Raw genomic sequence first — 16,455 nt, forward strand, 5'->3', positions numbered from 1 at the left:
ATGGGGAGCAGGTGTGTTAAATTCTGGGTAATCGCTCTCACTCTCTCATACTTGTCACTGGAAGTTCAAAATGGCAGCTCATGGTAAAGAATTCTCTGAGGGTCTGAAAACAAGAATTGTTGCTCTACATAAAGATGGCCTAGGCAATAACAAGATTGCCAAGACCCTGAAACTGAGCTGCAGCATGGTGGCCAAGACCATACAGCAGTTTAACAGGACAGGTTCCACTCAGAACAGGCCCCACCATGGTTGACCAAAGAAGCTGAGTGCATGTGCTCAGTGTCATATCCAGAGGTTGTCTTTGGGAAATAGACGTATGAGTGGTGCCAGCATTGCTAGGGTGAGAAGTCAGCCTCTCAGTGCTCCGACTCTACGCCGCACACTGCATCAAATTGATCTGCATGGCTGTCATTCCAGAATGAAGCCACTTCTAAAGATGATGCACAAGAAAGCCCGCAAACAGTTTGCTGAAGACAAACAGACTAAGGACATGGATTACTGGAACCATGTCCTGTGGTCTGATGAGACCAAGATAAACTTATTTGGTTCAGATGGTGACAAGCGTGTGTGATGGCAACCAGGTGAGGAGTACAAAGACAAGTGTGTCTTGCCTACAGTCAAGCGTGGTGGTGGGAGTGTCATGGTCTGGGGCTGCATGAGTGCTGCCGGCACTGGGGAGCTACAGTTCATTGAGGGAACCATGAATGCCACCATGTACTGTGACATACTGAAGCAGAGTATGAGCCCCTCCCTTCAGAGACTGGGCTGCAGGGCAAAATTCCTTCATGATAACGACCCCAAACACACCTCCAAGACGACCACTGCCTTGCTAAAGAAGCTGAAGGTAAAGGTGATGGACTACCCAAGCATGTCTCCAGACCTAAACCCTATTGAGCATCTGTGGGGCATCCTCAAATGGTAGGGGGAGGAGCGCAAGGTCTCTAACATCCACCAGCTCTGTGATGTCATCATGGAGGAGTGGAAGAGGACTCCAGTGGCAACCTGTGAAGCTCTGGTGAACTCCATGCCCAAAAGGGTTAAGGCAGTGCTGGAAAATAATGGTGGCCACACAAAATATTGACACTTTGGGCCCAATTTGGACATTTTAACTTGGGGGGTGTGCTCACTTTTGTTGTCAGTGGTTTAGACATTAATGGCGTGTGTGTTGAGTTATTTTGAGGGGACAGCAAATTTACACTGTTATACAAGCTGTACACTCACTACTTTACATTGTAGCAAAGTGTATTTTTTTCAGTGTTGTCACATGAAAAGATATAATAAAATATTTACAAAAATGTGAGGGGTGTACTCACTATATATATACTGTATATCACCCCTACAGTGAGGTCCAAATCATCAACATTAGGAGGGAAGGGGGTCATATCCATCTGCTCCCTAAAGATGGCTCAACCTGTACTCCACTAATAGGCTCCATAGTCTTTTGAACCCAGATTCAGTGGCTCATGCATCACAGGCCATATATCCACCCCTGGGTATGAACACTATTAAAAACTATAATGGTATTAAGAATGACTGGCCCTTTAAAGTTAAGTCAGCTGCTGTACATTTCAGATTATGGAAAATTCTATTTCTATGCAGAAACCAAAGTCAAACTTTTGCTAAAGATTGATTGCTTTTGGAATTGATGCTCTGCAATCTAGAACTCTGCTGGAACACTTTGGGCTGCTTCTAAGCAGAAATGTTTTGCAGATGTTTTGGGAAGTCACAGAAAAGGCACGCGTCTATATTCATGTCTTGTTCTGTCTTTGTGTGTGTGTTTGTGCAGAGGACGGAAAACATGAATCTCGTGAGCAACTTCTGCAACTTTGTCCTGACGGCGCTATTGATTGCGGGTTATTGCAGCTGTCTTCCCTTGAGCGAAGATGCTATTTGTACCGCAGAGGAGATTGCTAAGTATAGCATCATCTTTACTGGCAAATGGAGCCAGGCATCCTTCCCCAAACAATATCCTTTGTACAGGCCCCCGGCACAGTGGTCATCATTGTTAGGTAAGTGATTATACACTATCCACACACTTCTGTGTTAGACTGTCGAAGATCTCATCTAGATAATGTGGGAATGGAGCAATTATACCAGCAATGGTCTTATCCTGCCTTGACCAAATCTCAGAGGGTTTCGTTGTATCCACTGTGATTAGCAGGCCTGTCTGATGTGTCACTCAAAAATCTTGGTCATTCTGCTGTAACATGTGGCCTTTATAATTATATATCTCTCTCTGTTACCTGCTTTGTCTGTACTACACAATGGGTATACTTTACTGCTCCTTTCCACAATGCAAGTTTATCATTTGGCTGACTCGTTAAAAACAATGTACTCCCCATGTGCTTGATATCTCAACAAATGCTGATGAGAGTGAAGCTGAATACACACTATCAGTTTTTTTTTTTTTTTTTTTTTAACCCAGCGGGCTAAGGGAAAAAAAAACTGAAGAGTTTGGGAGGAGATCCTGTTCTAACTATCTAACTAATGGCACTTTTCCACTGCAAGTACCGGCTCGGCTCTACTTGGCCCTGTTTGGTTTTCCACTGCATGGTACAGCATGGTACGGTGTTGGAACAGTTCGGTACGGTTTGGTATGGTTTGCTTTTCCACTAAAGTAGTACTAAAGTAAGTGGGTGGGATAACAACGATTCTCTGACCAATCAGTGGCTAGTAGTGACTGCATGCAAAGGATTGTGGGATATGGTACCCGTATGGTACCTCTTGGAACCACAATCGAGGTGGTACTGTTTTAGAGAGCCATACCGTTTGGTTCCATGTAGTGGAAAAGCGCTGCCGTTCCGTACCGTACCGTACCGAACTGTTCCTACACCATACCATGCGGTACCAGCAGTGGAAAAGCACAAAAGCGAGCCGAACCGTTCGGTTCCATGCAGTGGAAAAGCCCCATATTTTAGTAGAGCGGGTCTCCCCCGCTGATCTATTGTTTTCTGACAGGGGGACAACCCCCCTTACAGAACACTCCGGTCAGCTGGTCGGAAGCCAATCAGCAGACCTTTTTTGATCATGTCCCTTCATCAGAAGCTGGGCATTCAGCTGGCTTTTGTCAGACCGGCTGCCGTACACATGGGCCGAAAGTCTGACAGTTTCTATTTAATTGGCCAATGCCGCCTGATATTTAGCCAGTGCGTACGGCCCTTTAGACTGTAAAGCTGGCCATACATGGATCGCAATCAGGACAGAATACATTTCACTCCATCTATGGTCATTCCTGTTCCAGAGAAGTCAATCTAATGATCGGCTTCTCTGGAAGTGGCTTGTTGGAACAATTTCCTTTGATCTGATTAGTATATTCTGAGTTCTGACAGCAGAGAAGTCCCTGCTGTCAGAATACAATAACACAGCAGGGTGGATTCCTCCATCCACTTTGCGTGTGAATGAAGGAATTCATTTTTTTTCGATCATCCTGCTGACTGATCTATGTATGGCCAGCCTTAGGGCTTGATCACACTTGCTTTGCTCTTAAAGGAGCGATTTGCATTGACAGGCCTAAGGGTTTGTTTACATATGTGGCCGGAAGGCAGTAAAAAAAAAACGGGGGGAATTTCTGTGCTAAAAATTGATAATTATGATGAAAAAGAGGGGGGAAAAGCTGCTGACACTAGACCAACAGACAGTGATCCAAAATGCATAGGTAAAAAAATAGTGTAGCGCTAATACATAAAACACATGTGAATAAATAAATAATTATCATAAATATAATGAACATAAATGATAAATGGTGTAAAGTCCAAAAAGAAACAAAGTTGTGCCCACAAAGTCCCAAAAGGTGTAGATGGGGATACAATCCAGGAAGCAAAACTTATTTGCAAGAAAAGTTATTAGGATTCTTCTTGTGACAACCACAGGGAAGTGCAGGCAGGGGACACCACTGTGCAATAATAATGGGAGGCAGCTTACCAGAACAGTGTGGCCAATCGAGTTAATGAAATGGCCTCACAAGCATATGGGTAAAGCAGGTAGACTCCAATATCGCCAAGAAAACAGAACCCAGAAGGTCCAGTCTCCACAGCAGGTCCAAAAAAAGCCAGATGGATACGGGTGTATATAGAATATATAACAAAAAGACCATAACGTAATCCCGTAAAAGACTTCAAGCAGATTTATTAAAAGGTTACTTACAAAACATCAGACATGAACAGGCACATCAACAAATATGGCTGAAGGTCCGACCGCGGAAGGCAGTAAAACCAGGCAGCTGAGCCTTAGTTTTATTGCCTGCTACTGCCCACCTGAGCATTACCATACAGCTGCTATATGTCTCTGTAGCAGTGACTTTGCAGCCTGCCGACCTTCTAATCTCTCCTACAGTCCCTCTCAACCAGGGTTTCGTGGAACCTTAAGTTTCCTCCAGGGCAGACCTGGGCAAATTGTTTCAAGGGATCCCCCCAAGGTAAAAAGGTTGGGAAAGACTGCTCTAGTATAAATAAAGAGCAGATGCACAGGATGAAGAGGAGGCAAAATGTAGTGACTTGAACAACCTTACTGCTTCTTTTGCAAACTTTCAGCATGAATTGCTCCATGATTGAAGTAACTACAAAGGTCAGTGAGGGTTTATTATAAAGCCTATTTATGTCTTGTTAAAAAGTGTATCTGGAGGCAAAAGAAAATTAGAAATATGTTTTAGGTTTCAATGCAAGTGTTCAATCCTGTTTCTTTAAAATTTTGTGTACATTTAGTCCCCATCAACACCTTAGAATAATTTTGTGGGTGCAGTCTGCATCCATTTTCTGCATCCATTTTCTGTGCCTACAGTTCATTCTGTTTTTAATACCTCCATCTGTAGTCACAAGTTCAGATGCATTGAGAGCAGAGAGTGCAGGTTAAGAAGAAGGATAAGCCTGAGTGAAAAAGCACATCCCTAGTAACTTTTCTGACAAGCACTTTCTTCCCTGCTGGCCACTGGATGGTCCATATTTTAGCTGTGCTGTGTTGATCAGATGCTTGATTACTGTTTCGGAAGCAGGTCTGAGAGTGTAATCAAGCAACTGATCCACACCTAAAGGCTACACAATGCAGTAGACCATACACTTGTAAAGGGTGCCTGGGGAAGTGTTCTTTCACATTGGCAATCAGCAGGAAGTTGATGTATCACTCCCCCTGCTGGCTGTTATGTAGAGCCAAAAAGCAGCAGCTGCAGCTTCAGGAATGGACTGAGGATATGCACACATTTTCAAAGTAACAAAATAAACTTTTCAACAATATTAATACACACTGCTGTTTATTAATACTTAAAGTGTTACTAAACCCAGAACCCTGTAGTCACTATATCTGGTCTCCCACAGTACACAACATGGAAATGCATTCATTTTATTAAATATAAACTGCTAAATACCTTTTCTCATCAGCAGTTAGAGCAGCCTTGTGACTTCTGTCTGGTTAAAGCTTGTAGGATTAGTTTTCATTCTCCCCTGATTGTATTATGAGGATACAGGACCCCTGACCCTCTGTCTGGACAGTGCTGATTGGATTGTGCTGATCACATGCACTCCCCCAAGAAAAAAAAACTCTCTAGCAATACACACCAAACTGAGCATCTGCAGCTTGTCCCCGAGGCTCTGTTCTATCAGCAGATGTTTTTTGACTGTAGAAGAAGGGGAGGATTAGAGAAGACAGGATCAAACAGTCTTTTTACAAAATGCAGAGGAATAGCCTCTTAGGTTCCATTGTGAGTACAAAAAGCATGCTTTGCTGCATATACAGACCAATTTTACTGTTGTGGGTTTAGTAACACGTTAAAGCTATATTTCAGGTATTAATTTTTTTACATAGTTACATTGTTCCAGCTTGGACCAATGTAAACCTGGAAGCAAGTAAAGATAACTAGAGTAGACGTGTCTACTGATTTACAGCTTTCATGGGGATCGGCCAGGTATTATAAATGAATACTGTAACCAGAAACTGTAAATTTTAGGCATCCCTCCAAGTAGTTATCCTGTAATGCTCCGGGCACCCACATTGATTAAGGGTGCCAAAGTTGAAGGAGTCTGTCTTGGCTCTATGTACACTCAAAGGAAAAGGAGTATGAAATGCCACACTCCAAAGACACAGCCTAGGTATGGAACGAGATGAAAGCAGCTTCAGTCCAGCTCCTCCCAGGCCACACCCTTGACATGTTTTGCACCTCTTTGAACCACTAAGCCCTGTGGGTGGGACGAAATGCGTCGGAGGTATTCTTGGGTGGAGTCAGGTTGAAGCCGCATTCATTTATTTCCATATTTGGGCTGTTTCTTTGAAATGCAATGTTTCACACTCCCCTTCATATGGTATATAGTTACTATGGTCCAAGCTAGAACAATGTAACTACATTATGTAAAAATATCCATACCTAGAATTTATTTTTAATGTTATGAATGTGACTTTAGCACTTCTATAAGAATATGTCAATAATATCCTTTGGCTTTAGAAATATTGAAGTAAATGATGCTATGTTTTCATATGTAATATACCCTAGTATGTAAAACAAGCTTGTTCTTATGCCTATTCTGGCCATTCATGAGGCATCTGTTACACAGAATAAGGCAGACAGTGTTAATACACTGAGTGGTGAAGCAGAGATGGATGTGCCCATTTGTCGCTAGTGGTTGTTAAGTCTCTATTGATTTTACCTTGCTGCTCCCAACAAGTTAAATCCATTTTGCTGCGTTGATACTATCTCATGTGCTGGCGGTTGAGGCCTGCTGTGATTTACAAACAATTAATCTTGAAAAAGGCCAGTCGTACAACATGACCATCTACTCCTCTCATCTTTCAGGAGTGAGTCACAGCTCTGACTACCACATGTGGAAGAGGAACGATCATGCCAGCAACGGAGTGAGGGATTTTGCAGAGAAAGGGGAAGCCTGGGCCTTAATAAAGGAGATAGAGGCAGCTGGAGAGAAGATTCAAAGTGTCCATGGCATTTTCTCTACCCCATCCATGTCCAGCGGGACTGGCCACGCATCAACAGAGTTTGAGGTCCATACTAGGCACCCTTATGTAAGTATTAGGCTCCCTAATGTAAGTACCAGGGTTTGCTGTTTGCAGAGCTGTTGAAACCATAAGGCTCCGTTCACATCTAGGCGTTTTGGGGTGTTTTTGGGGCGTTTTTCTGCTCTAGGATCAGCTCTCAAAACGCCCAACAAGACAAATCCTATTCATTTCAATGGCCCCTGTTCACATCTGAGCGTTTTGAAGCTGTATACAAAACGCCCAACGCTCAAAAAAGTACATGAGCTTCTTTTTGGGCAGATTACAGGCGTTTTCCATTGATCTCTATTGAATCTAAAAACGCCTGCACAAAAATCGCGGTAAAAATCGCGGTAAAATCGCGGTAAAAATCGCCGCAAAAAATCGCGGTAAAAAACGCGCAAAAAACGCTACGCTCAGGTGTGAATGTAGCCTAAAGGGTGAAAAGGTCTTCATCAACAGCACCCTATGTAGGTGGGACAATGACATCTTGGAATTATGCGGTCTCGCAAGCTACCATGCATGTTCACCACTAAAAATTTGATAGTGAGTTGTGGAACCAGCTGAAGACACTGATCATACTCCCATTAAATGTGCTAGCTCAAATTTAAAAGATATAAGTGCCGTGCTTCATTCCGATTAATGTGTAGACATAAACAACAAAAACATTAAACAAGATACATTGTGTGCGGTGTCTTATATTAAATGTTTCAAACATGCAATATAGGTATAGTGTAGTCCATAGTTCATAGATTCCCATATGCAGTGATTATTTTTAATATAATCTTGATCAATGTCCTTAGTCTTATTAGGTGATCGAAAAAATGCTCCAATAGCAAAAAGTGATCTGCCACCTCACTTGTGCTCCCCCCTCCTGATTGAAGGCTCACCTCCTAGGATGTGACCCCACGATTAAGCTAGGTCATAATGCGCCTGTGAACCACCCTGGGTACAATAAGTACGATGTAGGTCTCATAGATGCTCTGCTCACTCATATCCTGATCTCCTGGTCAGATGTGATAACACATGAAATAAAAGGGCTCCAAATAGTGCTTATACCATTTTTAAAACTGCCTTTATTAATACTATAAATTGAGTACTCACATATTTAAGGTGCTTCCAGCGCACCAAACTGTGTCCAACAAATGTTAAAGAGGAAGTAAACCCTCCTCTGCAAGTTGTACCTATAGGTAAGCCTATGATAAGGCTTACCTATAGGTACAGTAAATATCTCCTAAACATGTACCGTTTAGGAGATATTTACCTTACATGCAGCCAGTGACATCACTGGCGCATGCGCTCTGAAGGAACGGCCGCTCGTGCCGTCCCTTCAGAGCCCCGTGCCGTGACTGTCGGCTCCCGCGCGCGATGGCCGGATGCCGCGATCCCGGAAGACGGGCGACTGGACATGTCGCCCATCATAGAGGTAAGCGGGCGGCACGGCGGGGGCTCGTTCTAAGGTAAGTATTTGATAATGAGCTAGTATGCGATGCATACTAGCTCATTATGTCTTTCTCTTTCAGGGTGAAAAAAAAAAATAATAAAATTTTCGGTTTACAACCTCTTTAAAATCAGAGGTCTCCAAAGCCGCACAGTAATTTTAATGATCAGACTCCCAAGCCTCTTATGAGCCAGACTGCCTTCACCGTCCTTGCCCCTCTCCTTGGTGTGTCGACACACGGTCACATGTCCTCCTCAGGGAGATTTCTATTGGACGGATGGCATTAGCTACATTTATATTTATTCAACTGATCGCTGTTTTATGTGATCCGTATCTCAGCTGTGTTATAATGTGTTGTATCCCAATGCTGATAATCACACCCACACATTCATTTGTGTAGAACGATGTTAGGAGTTACATAGTTACATAGTAGGTGAGGTTGAATAAAGACAATAGTCCATCCAGTTCAACCTGTGTAGGTGTGTGTGGCTGTAATCATCTCACATAGCCCTTAATGTCCTGATCCTTGAGATGTAAGTCTAAGAGTCTTTTGAAAGCCACCATACTTCCCGCAGAAACCACCTCTTGTGGTAGAGAATTCCACAATCTTGTAGCTCTAACAGTAAAGAACCCCCCACATTGCCTGAGGTTAAAACACTTCTCCTCTAATCGCATTGTATGACTAGAGTCCTCATGCAATCCCTTCGAATGAACAGCTTTTTTTCGAAGCTGAGATCCCCATTGAGATATTTATAAATTGCTATCATGTCCCCCCTCAGGCGTCTCTTCTCCAGGGAGAATATATCGAGCGATTGCAGCCGTTCTTCATAGTTAAGGTCCTCCAATCCCCTAATCAGTTTAGTTATGAGTTATTCTAGAATGAGTTATTCTAGGAAATCGTTCTAATCCCTCTGCTATTTCCTATCAGAATCCAGGTATTGCTGTATGAGGACGGGTGATTGCTACAAATGTGCATCTTTGGAGACAACACCATAATACAATATTTGCAATAAATCAGCATACAATTACCTCAAAAATATAATTTAAATAAAAAAGAATATCTAAAAAATATGTATAATGTATAAGTATGAAATATAAAATATATGAAAAATATATTTGAATGGCAATACAAAAATATAAACTAAATAAGGGGATCTTCCTAACAGAGCAAATTGTAGAAAAATCCAGTAGCGCAATTGTGCAATAATGGTGGCACCCTCCTACCACACCTCAGTCATATGCTCACTGAACACTAATGCAGGAAGTCTTAATACAAACAAGAAATTGCAGAGAAATCCAATAGTGCAATGGTGCAATAGTGGTGGCAACCTCCTACCACACCTCAAACATATGCTGACACATAAATCCTCGATAATATTATATGAATTGACCTAAATAAATAAATAAAGAATGTATCATATCTAAATGACATAAAAATGACATAAAAATAATCTGTTAAAATTGACATAAATGTTAAAATTCATTGTACACTTTTCTGATGTGTATTTTGTTCAATAAAGCTTTTTGGAAAAAAAAAAAAAAAAAATTCAAGTCCATATGATGAACAAGCACACCGCATAGTCCAAGGAGTGTGATTGGTATAATGAAAAAAGTGTTGAAACTTATGGGTCACCAATCTCCACCACCACCGTGTCCGGGGCCGGGGGATTAGCTGAAAGACGCACTCACCAAATGTTGTTGCTTAATTACTCTCGTAACCAAGCTAGAAATGCAAGAGTATTAAGACCACAATATCACACTTCCATAGGCGAGATCCAAATCACATATTCAGCCATGTGGAGAAAAAGCAGAATCCTACTAGTGCAATAACGTTTTTAAATTGCCTTTATTCAGCCACACAATATATATATACACTCACTTGGTTTACATTAAAAAGTGCATTTCAAGTCATCCTAATGAAGGAGGTAACACCCGTCATGGAAACTGTCTCCAGGCTCCACGCCGTTGAAGACCGAACCGCCGGATGTCACAGCACTCCTTACTCACTGTTGTGTTGAGCGTCGCCTGGTCACGCCCGATGCGTTTCGTCACTTCCGACTTCATCACCGGGGGCGTGGTGACGAAGTTTTAATGTAAACCAAGTGAGTGTATATATATTGTGTGGCTTAATAAATGCAATTTAAAAACCTTATTGCACTAGTGGGATTCTGCTTTTTCTCCACATGGCTGAATATGTGATTCGGATTTCGCCTATGGAAGTGTGATATTGTGGTCTTAATACTCTTGCATTTCTAGCTTGGTTACAAGAGTAATTAAGCAACAACATTTGGTGAGTGCGTCTTTCAGCTATTCCCCCGGACACGGTGGTGGTGGAGATTGGTGACCCATAAGTTTCAACACTTTTTTCATTATACCAATTACGCTCCTTGGACTATGCGGTGTGCTTGTTCATCATATGGACTTGAATTTTAACATTTTATGTAAATTCTAACAGAATATTTTTATGTCATTTTTATGTCATTTAGATATGATACATTCTTTATTTATTTATTTAGGTCAATTCATATAATATTATCGAGGATTTATGTGTCAGCATATGTTTGAGGTGTGGTAGGAGGTTGTCACCACTATTGCACCATTGCACTATTGGATTTCTCTGCAATTTCTTGTTTGTATTAAGACTTCCTGCATTAGTGTTCAGTGAGCATATGACTGAGGTGTGGTAGGAGGGTGCCACCATTATTGTACTATTGCACAATTGCGCTACTGGATTTTTCTACAATTTGCTCTGTTAGGAAGATCCCCTTATTTAGTTTATGGTTTATCTAAGTAGCTGCATATATCTATAAATATCTCCTAAGCGCTTGGGGATACTCATTTCTCCTATTCTTATAGGCGTGGTGGGTTTTTGTTTGAAATACAAAAATATACATATTAGAATTTTGAATGATACAAACAATAAAAATAAAAAATATATTAAAAAAAATAATTGCATAAAATAAATGTATGATGAGTATACTAATCCCTCAAAAACATTCTGCAAAAAATGACTCGCCACATTAGAACCCTTGATTCGAAACCCTATTTGGCAGTGCTCCATAATACATAGTCCTACTTAGTGAATGCACCATATGTGGGTTTGATGTATAACTATCTTCCCACCTACTTTAGAAAATTATAATAGTAACGACATCTTGGACACTTATGCCTCGTTTTCACTGAGCGTTAAGATTCGGTTTGGTACGGTACGCAATTTTTGCCGTTTCCATTGTCAAAAGTTGTGAATGGTACCCTAATTCCAAACCATACCGTACCACTTTTTTGGGACCCTTTCGTTGGGGTACCAACCACATTAGTACCATACCAACAGGGTGGAGCTACACTGTTGAGGTACTGTTGAGCTGAGGTACTGTTGGCAGGGGAAACGCAAGTCTGATCAAGGGGTACCGTTCCGAACCGTACTGAACTGTACCGAACCATACCACTCAGTGGAAACTAGGCATTAGCTGCATCCTGCTGCTGTGTACCCTTAGGGAGGCGTAGGACCCAGCCGCTGCATCTGCATGCCCCACCATCTTGAATTTAGAGTTTTGCAATATAGGAATTAACAACTTGTACTACCTTTAGAGAATACAGGCTTTGCTGACATTAAAATATCTATAGAAGCTACAATGCACTTCTGTGATCCTACTTCAATCTGAGTGCCACCACTAGGGCATATATAGATACCATACAGAGAAAATACATTTAGTGATGAGATTCAGCCTCAAAGTGGGATCCCGCCATGGGCGTCCGCAGAACTTTTTTTAGGGGTGGGCATAATTTTAAGGTCACCCATGCTCCTGGCTATGTCCTCCCCTCTGTGAACTGACCACCATAAACCATGGCTGCTGAGCCCTGACACCGTGGTCAGTTTACGTGCCTCCATTATCCGCAGCCCTCCTGTCCTCCTCTGTCCTCTCTCCCCCGTCCTTCCCTGCCTGACTGCTCCTGTGTCAGTGCCCCCCTCCCCTCCAGCTCCTGTAATTTCATTTAAAGTTTCATATCCTGTCTACATTCTGTTTAATAATCCTGTGTGCCCCTGTGTCTGTGTTTTATAAAAATAAGTTTTCAGAGTGCCAATCGCCGCTCATGTGACCCGCTGCCTCTCTCCTCCTCTCCTCCTCTCCCCCTCCCCTCCCGACTGACGTCAGCGAGGATTAATCGGCTCCGCCCGTGGCAGGTAGCTGTCAGACGGTAAAAGAAGAGATCCAACGGGTCACGTGAGCGGCGCTCGGCGCTATAAAAGCTGGTAAAGAACAACTTATTTTTTAAAACACATACACACGGGCACACAGGATTATTAAACAGACCAGACAGGATGGAATAAAGTGGCTTAACAGCCACTTTAAATAGGAAGTTAAGATTCCGGGGGGGGGGGGCATTTGCCCCCCCTTGCCCCTACCTGCGGATGCCCATGGATCCAGCCTCACAGATGAGATTCCACTTTCAAATAAAATTCAGCCCCTGACTTGAGATCCAGCCTAATACATGAGATCCAGCCTCATGTGTGAGATTTAGCATTACATGACAAACAATACCCCGCAAGATCCAGCCTTTCACGTGAGATTCAGCCTTACACATGAGATTCACACTCACATGGAAGATCCAGCCACACGCAAGAGTTCTAGATTCACAGATGCGATCCAGCCTCTGAATTAAGATCCCTCCCCCATACATGAGATCCAACCTCACAGGTGAGATTTAGCATTACAGAACAAATCACACCAACATCAGTCTGTGCTCTTTATATCTACCTTTAATTCAGCTTTAAAGGGTAACTCCACTTTCATGGGGAAAAAATAAAAAATAAAGAAAAAAACAATATAGCGTATACAATTGAGACACAAATCATATTGTAATTGAATGTTATTAAAAATTGCCTTTCCTTTTCAATCTGCAGCTGTTGTAATTTTCCAGAAATGCAATGCAATATGGCTACCTGGAGGTGTTCTGTACACAGAATGTATACTGACCACACCCCCAGAAACATCATTTCCTGCTTGTGTGATTGGCTCATCAATTTTCCCAGAAGTCTGCACTAAGAAACAAGTCAGATTTCTGGCATCCCCTGCAACAAAAATGTCATTTTTGGTGAGATGCTTCCAGTAGGAACACGTCTAAGGGGATGCAAGCCCAGCAGCTTTCCTCATTAGAGCCCTGCAGCTGCCACAGCTGACAGATAATTATGAAACCACTCCCATTAGACCCACTCAGCACAGAGGCACAGAGGATTTCTTCAGAATAACAAAAGGTTGGAATCTTTAACAAAGTTTGTTAAAATCCCTACAGTGTACAGAGATCAACCAGAGGGGAATGTTTTTTTCTCAACAAAAGTGGAGTTACGCTTTAATCAAACTGTAATTAAGCCTCACCGGCCCTTTAAATTCCTCAGCTGTAATAGGTGTATATAGTATACAGATCTTGTTATTTTCTTATACAGAGTATCGCTGACACCATAAAAACAGCACCACCAGCACTGAGGCAGCCTAGCAACAGACACAACAGTAACAGAAACATTGCAAAAGATGAATCCGTCAGCTTTCATCACCAGGAATTCCTGGACCGCCCTTGTCAGCCTCTCCTCTCAGCACATTCTTCTCTGTCTTTTCATTTTCTCTACTACCAGATGAGCTGAGACACCCCGATGAGAACCCGGTTGGTGCTTCTTGTAACCAGCTGTGGCTCCTATGCCTATTTCCTAACCTGTTAAAATGGTATGTTCCACAGAGAAATGTTCCGATCATTCTCTCCTTCCAATTCTCTTGAGAAAGCAAAACATTCATTGGACTTTAGATGCTTTTAAACTTTGCATCAAATTGTCACAATAAAGAAAATTGGAAAGAAGAAGCACCAACATATTTCTTTGTGAAAAATATCAATGGTTGGGCTAAAACAGGTGAGCACCAAGATCTGCTGCCATGCAGGCAATGGAAATATTGGTGTCTTCTTCAACCCTTCTGTTTTGCATGTGACTGGAGGTGTCTACACTTCCCTCTAATGTACTAACTACATGTGCCTTGCGCTTTTTTGCTGTAAAAATAATGCCTAAAGCAGAGGTCTCCAAACTGCAGCCTGGGGTTCCTTTGCTCTATTCCTCCCACTGACATCAATGTTGGGGCACTTTTCCTCTTACTGACACCATTGATGGGGCACTATTCCTTCCAATGACACCAATAATGGCACACTTTTCCTCCCACTGACACCAACAATAAGGGACTATTCCTCCCACTGACATGAAGAATAGGGCACTATTCCTCCCACTGACGCCAACACTGGGGCACTATTCCTCCCACTGACACCAATAATGGGGCACTATTCCTCTGACTGACACCAATGATGGGGCACTATTCCTCTCACTGACACCATTAATGGGGCACTATTCCTTCCACGGACACCAATGATGGCACACTTTTCCTCCCACTAACACCAACAATAAGAGACTACTCGTCCCACTGACAACAACAATAGGGTAGGTACTATTCCTCCCACAGACACCAACACTGGGGCACTATTCCTCCCACTGACACCAATGATGGGGCACTATTCCTCCCACTGACACCAATGATGGGGCACTATTCCTCTCACTGACACAATTAATGGGGCACTATTCCTTCCACTGACTCCAATGATGGCACACTCCCCCCCCCCTTTGGCACCAAAAATAAGGGACTATTCCTCCCACTGAAAAAAACAATGGGGCACTATTCCTCCCACTGACACCAACACTTGGGCACTATACCTTATACTGATACCAATGACGGGGCACTATTCCTCATACTGACACCAATAATGGAACACTATTCCTCCCACTGACACAAACAAATGGGGCACTAATTCTCCCACTGACACCAACGATGGGGCACTATTCCTCCCACTGACGCCAACACTGGGGCACTATTCCTCCCACTGACACCAATAATGGGGCACTATTCCTCTGACTGACACCAATGATGGGGCACTATTCCTCTCACTGACACCATTAATGGGGCACTATTCCTTCCACGGACACCAATGATGGCACACTTTTCCTCCCACTAACACCAACAATAAGAGACTACTCGTCCCACTGACAACAACAATAGGGTAGGTACTATTCCTCCCACAGACACCAACACTGGGGCACTATTCCTCCCACTGACACCAATGATGGGGCACTATTCCTCCCACTGACACCAATGATGGGGCACTATTCCTCTCACTGACACAATTAATGGGGCACTATTCCTTCCACTGACTCCAATGATGGCACACCCCCCCCCCCCTTTGGCACCAAAAATAAGGGACTATTCCTCCCACTGAAAAAAACAATGGGGCACTATTGATCTTTTATTGAAAAGAATCAAGCAACATATTTTATACAAAAGTAAAAAACATAACTATAGTACAATATTCCAACAGAAAACAAAGGAATACACATCCATGTGCAGAATATATACAATATATACATAATCCACTTCCAACATTTTTAGAAAACTATTTACATAAAGCAGCAGAGAGGGCCTAAGAGGCACAACCCATCACCTATGTATGCAGCCATTTATCAAAAACTGAGCATTAAGAAAAAATCTAGGGTGATAAGAGACAGAAAGCCACACCCAGGACAGAGACTCCTGGCAGTCAGGGAGGCTTGAAACCCCTCCACGCCTTCAACCAAGCCCTCTGACCCCACTTGTCTCTCTCAAGCGCCCGAATCTTCCCCACCTCATGCAGAATGTCACACACCACCACCTGAACAGGAAGGATTTTACGCCGAAGGGTGACCTGACACCGTGCGTTCCAGGTGTAATAACGGACTACTAAGCTAACTAAAAAAAGTGTATCCAAACAAAAGCCCCCACCAGTATTGAATGCTCCATACACCCACTCAGCATAACCCAGCCTGGAGAGGAAAGGAACACCGAGGGCCCGCCCCACCTGTTTGTATACCTCTATGTTAAAAGGGCAACGAAGCAGAAAATGGTCCATAGTCTCCTCCTCACCTGAACATTCCTCCCGAGGACAACCACGATCCATCCCACTGCGGAATTTCAAATTGCCCCGAA

At 42.8% G+C, this 16,455-nt stretch overlaps 1 protein-coding gene across 2 annotated transcripts in view; it reads left to right on the top strand.

Moving 5' to 3' along the window:
• SPON2 (spondin 2) overlaps positions 1-16,455 on the top strand; it is a 35,698-nt gene that overhangs the window by 5,827 nt on the left and 13,416 nt on the right. For both annotated transcript variants that reach the window (XM_082247549.1, XM_082247550.1), the window contains exons 2-3: positions 1,787-2,009; positions 6,776-6,999. In XM_082247549.1, coding sequence (XP_082103675.1) covers positions 1,799-2,009; positions 6,776-6,999 — 435 coding nt within the window. In that variant the 5' untranslated portion in view covers positions 1,787-1,798. The remainder of the gene's footprint in view (positions 1-1,786; positions 2,010-6,775; positions 7,000-16,455) is intronic.

The sequence above is a fragment of the Pelophylax lessonae genome (genome assembly GCF_965119305.1).
Source record: "Pelophylax lessonae genome assembly, chromosome: 1".
NCBI classification, from domain to species: Eukaryota; Metazoa; Chordata; class Amphibia; order Anura; family Ranidae; genus Pelophylax; species Pelophylax lessonae.